This window comes from Rutidosis leptorrhynchoides, chromosome 9 (genome assembly GCF_046630445.1).
Source record: "Rutidosis leptorrhynchoides isolate AG116_Rl617_1_P2 chromosome 9, CSIRO_AGI_Rlap_v1, whole genome shotgun sequence".
NCBI lineage: Eukaryota > Viridiplantae > Streptophyta > Magnoliopsida > Asterales > Asteraceae > Rutidosis > Rutidosis leptorrhynchoides.
The window spans coordinates 2,956,714-2,962,356 of NC_092341.1; the positions used below are offsets into that span (position 1 = coordinate 2,956,714).

The 5,643-nt window shown below is 40.9% G+C and overlaps 1 protein-coding gene across 1 annotated transcript; it reads right to left on the bottom strand.

The window, feature by feature from the left end:
* Nucleotides 1-3,992: 3,992 nt before the first annotated feature.
* Nucleotides 3,993-4,840, bottom strand: LOC139865875 (uncharacterized). The gene is made up of 4 exons (XM_071853976.1): nt 4,736-4,840; nt 4,563-4,646; nt 4,247-4,366; nt 3,993-4,115 (listed from the first exon to the last, which is right to left on the bottom strand). The coding sequence occupies exons 1-4, from the start codon at nt 4,838-4,840 to the stop codon at nt 3,993-3,995; spliced, it is 432 nt and encodes a 143-aa protein (XP_071710077.1).
* Between the last annotated feature and the right edge of the window lie 803 nt (nt 4,841-5,643).

Consider the following 5,643-nt stretch of genomic DNA (forward strand, 5'->3'; position numbering starts at 1 on the left):
GTTAAGCTTCATGTTGATCCTGCGTAGAGACGCAAACGTTTCTAGGATGTCTGCAAGCATTTCTTCTTCGGTGTTACTTTTAATCACCAAGTCATCGACATATGCTTCAAGATTTCTGCCAATTTGGTGCTTAAAGGTTGCGTCAATTACGCGCTGATAGGTTGCTCCTGTGTTCTTTAATCCGAAAGGCATCTTCGTATAACAATAGATACCCTGCGGCGTATGAAAAGCAGTTTTGTCTTCATCTTCCGCAGCCATTAAGATTTGGTGATAACCCTTGTTAGCGGATAATATTCCATGCAATTTGGCCTTTGTTTCGGCTGACAAGCCTGCGCCGATTTTAATTCGCTTATCCGGATATAAACTATTTGCTATGACCGTACTGCTTGCGAGTTGTTCTCCCATGCTGGGAATGTTTACAGGCACAACTGAACCACCCAACTCGGTTGTTTGATGTGACACAATTGTGGCGACCCTTCCCTTCGTAGGAAACTTAATCAAACCATGCACCACCGATGGTATAATGTTAAAACGTCGTATGAAATTTCTCCCAAGCAGCACATTGTACCGCGAAATTGAACGAACCACATAAAAGTCAACTAACTCATGTCTGACCAACTGCGGATTCTTATCATCTGCGAGCTCTATTATTAGCTCTATCCGGCCTAGCGGCCATGAGCTTTCTCCCGAGAACCCAGATAACGTAATATCAGACTGGCATAACTGCGTTTTAACCTCTGCAGGGAGGAAACGATAGCAATGTTCGTACATAATGTCAACGCCACTCCCGGTGTCAACATGCATGCGTTTGATTTGTACCCCGCAAGTAGGGATGCGACACTTAATGATAATAGGCTCGTTAACTGTGTCAATTGACATTACAGGAGGAAATGTGATTGGGAGAAGTTCCCAATCCTGGTGATCATTGTACTTTCTCCGCTGGTTAACTTTCTCTGCGTCGACCATATTAATGGTTAAATCGGCGTTTTTTGTTTTATCAAATTTTTGCCATGCGAACGCTTTAGCCTTCGGCCCTTCCTCTGCAGCTTTTCCCTTGTCCTTCTTAGGTGGTTTTAGGTGATCCAATTTATCTGCGCGCAGTGCCTCGAGCACTCGTTCCATCAAGTTTTTACATCGATTAGTGTCATGACCATAATCATCATGGAATTCACAATACTTTGTTTTATCTCGCTTACCAAATTCTGTAAGCGGAGTTGGAATCGCAAAGGTTGCGCACACTGGTTATGTTGCCAAAATTTCCTTTGGCATTTTAGACAAACTTTTCAGCAGCGCATAGTTCTGATTATTGATGCCGCGCTGGTTACTATTTCGATAATTGCCACTTGATTTCCCTTTATCATTTCTGATAGGACCACCGCTAGGATACCTTCCGCGAGAGTTATTACCGCGATTTTGATCGCGCGAACGATCATCATCGTCTTTCCTTTCATTGCGCGAGCTAGCTGTTGGAATATCATTATCTTCGCCACTTCGCATATAGTCATGGCATTCATTAAGTGCTTCAGCATAAGTTGTTGGGACTGTATGGCGCAGACGCCTTACCAGTGTTGGGTGACGCTATGAGTTTATGCCATGTATGAGTCCGGAAATCTGTTGCTCTGGCTTAAGATCTGGTATACGCAGACACTCATTAGTATATCTTGTGAGAAATTCACCCAAAGATTCCTTGGATTTCTGCACAATATCATGACATTCGATATGAGTGCGTTTGCGTGGCCTCTGATTCTGATATTATAGCAAGAACTTCGTCCGCAGATCCATGAACCCGGATATGCTACCTGATGGGAGTTTATTAAACCATTCGCGAGCAATGCCCTGCAGCATCATGGGAAATATCTGACATGCAACCAGATCCACCCAGCCTTGGGTGCGCATTGCGCCTTCAAAACACTGCAGGAAGTCATTCGGATCAGTTAAACCATTATAAGTACCCAGTGTGTGGGGTATCTTTGGCACTAATGGAAACGGATATGCAGTTATATGCGGAGGAAACTTATCAAAAGTAGTTTGTAGCTCAAAAGGTGGTTTAACAGGGTCACCTTTGAGCCCCGCGAAGAAATGCTTCATCATATCCTGAACAAAATCAGGTTGCGAAAATAGGTGGACCATGTCAGGAGGTGCCGCTTGCATAAATTGGCTTGCGAGATTCGCCTGCCCCTGAATATTTTGCCAAGGTTGCCCCGATGTTTGCGGATATAACCAAGGATGATGCGTTGGAAAAGAAGGCAGGCTTGCCGGTGCAGAGTACACGGGTAGCTGAAAAGGTGCCGAAACCTGTGGCGCATATACCTGCGAGACCTGAGGATATGCCGTTATCAGTCCAACCTTATGCGCAGTGCTTTGCTGTTCTGCGGTTATCGGCGTCCAATGAGAATTGGCATCCGGAATGACACCGAACCCCCAACTATTAAGTAATGCCTGCGCATCAGCAGGAGTCAAAAACTGCTAAATTGGACGCGGTGGTTGCCAAGGTTGCAACGGTGTAAACGATGAATTCTGCTGAACACTCTGCGTCTGCAGAGGGATTGAAACCGTGGTACTATAAATAGATACCTGGCCGCAGCATACCACGTGCGGGCCTACTGTTTCACCGCTAGTGCCTACCAAGATGACCCTTGGATCCACCGCGGAAAAATCCAACTGCGTGGTTGTGACTGGCGAGTTTGCCCTTGGCGGTGTAATCCCATCTGGATATATCGGCTTATACCTCTGAAAAGGCTCACCGGATACAGGCGGAGGATATGGCGCATATCCCGCCCCCGTAGCCATAGCTTGCGTCTGCTGATTACCAGACGGCGTGTTTTGATTATCTGTTTGTGTGCGTTCCGATGATTCCCCGGAAGTCATGATACTGTTAAAGAAAAAATTCAAAAAATTTTGTGAATAATAAGCCTTATAATTCAAAACTTTAAAAGAAAAAACAAATAAACACGTCTTGAATTAGTTCGACTTTCAATGAAAGCACCACTTGATCATGCATATTTTTACCATAGGGTTAATATGCCTGTTCAATACGTAAAGGGGGTTTAAGGATCTTAGAACAAGGCTCTTCGGTCCGGCTACCGTGAATAACCCTGACCGACATGATGATGTCGGCGGGGTAGCCAAGTGATTAAGTCCACCTTCGATAACGTTCGTTAATCAGAAGGCCCCATATAAAGGTTGTAGGTGCTAGTCGACAAAGAACTAACCTGTTAGCCTTGAGAAGACGAGAGATGATGCTGGTTACGTAAGATGTGTGATTGACGATTGTTACGTAACGCTGTTATGTTGTTAGAATGATAATAAGGGTCTGTATATATAGGCAAACCCTAATTCTAGAACCATCCGAGATAATGGTAATCTCTTCCATAACCAACTCCCCCGAATCACGGATATAATTATGGAAAAGATACTTACTTGGGTATCAAGTAACCGCCGTGCCAGGAACATAGGCATTCGATACGAATCCGCACGCCGCATACCGCATACAAAGTACACGCATACGCATGCCAGCAAGTGCCCGCATACGTATGTATTGCGCATGCGGGTTGCGGTATCATTAGTGTTATTAGTGATTTTGAATTTTATTTTTTATAGTAATCCGAACATTAAAAAATGACATTTATATGCAATTTAGCGCGTCTAGATGTATAAAATCCCCATAATTTATTGGCTGAGTTCTCGTACTTTTGTTGGTTGTAATAATGTATGTGTATGATGAGACGACTCAATCCTTTTAGTATTTCCTATGTTGCCTAGTTCTGTATATAAAGCTATATGCTTATAGATTCTAACAAAAACATATATGTTTGATGAAATCATAAAGTTTGATGATCAAGGAAAATTCGTTCCAGGACTTGCATTTATTAGTACATCGTCTAATTAAAACGACGTACAAACCAACAAAACTCATCAAACAAAGCAAAAAATTTAACGTCTTAAGTCGACCATATAGGTCAGCTTGAGTTGGTGAATGAAGGTATAAAATCTTAAGCTTCTGCCTTGACCTTTTCAATTAGATCAGCAGCATCTTGAACAGTCGAAATGTTCTCAGCTCCACTTTCGCCTATTGATACTCCAAAAGTTTCCTCCAAAGCCATCATAATCTCAACCTGCAGTTTGATAATGAGTTAATGTTATATATCTAGTAGTAAAGTTATATATATTGATCAATGACGAATAATTGAGCCATGTTATATTTCACTTCAATATATGCTCAAGACTATAAACAGAGGGAACTTACAGTATCAAGAGAATCAGCACCAAGATCGGAAAATTTGGTTGCAGGTGCGACTGTGCTCTCGTCAATTGATAACTGATTAGCAATTGTGGCTTGGACTATTTTAAGAGTCTCTGGTTGAGCCTGTACGTGCATACAAATGTTTCCTATATCAATGACTACAGTTGAACATTCTATTGATCAATAAATAGGCACAAGTGCACCAAAATGTATCTAATAACACTCTTTTGGCCTAGCAGTATGGGCGTGCGGGTTTGCAGATTAAAACAATTTCATAAAACTAATATATTTATATATAATAATGATTTGAGGTTCTTACGAGGGAGCATGAAATAGCGCTTTTGAAGCAGTGAGAAATTGTTGATCTTTTGTCTGCCTTCAAGATTACAAATCTTTGTGCACCCTGCAACCAGAAAAGTCGGACGAGTTTCAAAACAAATATTGTAATAAAATTAGGAAATTGATTAGTACATAAACAAGATAATTACGTACAGAGATGATAGAAACACTGGTGAGTTGAGTGCACTGGATTTTGGAAGTCGTGTTAAGAAGAAGAGTGGGTGATGCAGCAACTGAAGTTGATAGAATGGAAGCCATTAATTAAAATTGGAAATTAGGAATCAATGAACAAGAATTGATAATAATTCAATTTGAACGTAAACATGTATTTGAAAGTGATATTGATGTGGGTTAATTTATAGAAGGTGGACATGAAAATGGCGAAACCTACAAGATCGGTGACAGCCGTTTATATGAATTTTGGGCGATTAAAACCATGTATTTTGTTTGTCAAACTTGCATAATTTTCATCTGAAAAAGTTAACGTTATAAGGAGTCTGTTAATGGGGCTAAATCATGGGCTATTGCTTGCACTAAATTTAATTATTTATCAAATAAATAAATTAATAAATTAACACAATAACTTTTACCAGCGCGATTTCGTGGGAATGATATCCGATGCCTTTGTCGAGATTCGTCGTTGGGCAGCTCCTTGTAAATGTGAACGCTAGTTCGAGCCTCATTTGTGTCAAGAATTTGCGCCTCTTGCCACAGTGTGACGATCGCTCCAAATCCATATGGACAATACGTCATTCATTGATTTCATTGCGAGGTATTTGAGCTCTATATGATACGTTTTATAAACATTGCATTCTTTTGAAAAGGCACACCATAAATGAATATTTAAATCAAAGGTTTTCAACATCTGATGATTTCTACATATAGACAATCACTGTAAATAATAGTTTACAATAATACTTCCGTTGACAGTACAGTCAAAATAAGATACATGGTGATGATTTGGTGAATGCAACGTTTCCTTGAAAAATATGCCATGTATGACTCCATGCACATAGCTTGTCTAACATATAAGCAAACAGCGGAAGACTTCTAGAAACCTG

Excerpts from the sequence above, each read along its gene's own strand:
- LOC139865875 (XM_071853976.1), bottom strand. The coding sequence starts at position 4,840 with ATGGCTTCCATTCTATCAACTTCAGTTGCTGCATCACCCACTCTTCTT. Across the intron at positions 4,647-4,735 it reads CCAGTGTTTCTATCATCTCT|GGTGCACAAAGATTTGTAAT; the intron begins GTACGTAATTAT and ends TTCTGGTTGCAG. Across the intron at positions 4,116-4,246 it reads GTGCTGATTCTCTTGATACT|GTTGAGATTATGATGGCTTT; the intron begins GTAAGTTCCCTC and ends ATCAAACTGCAG.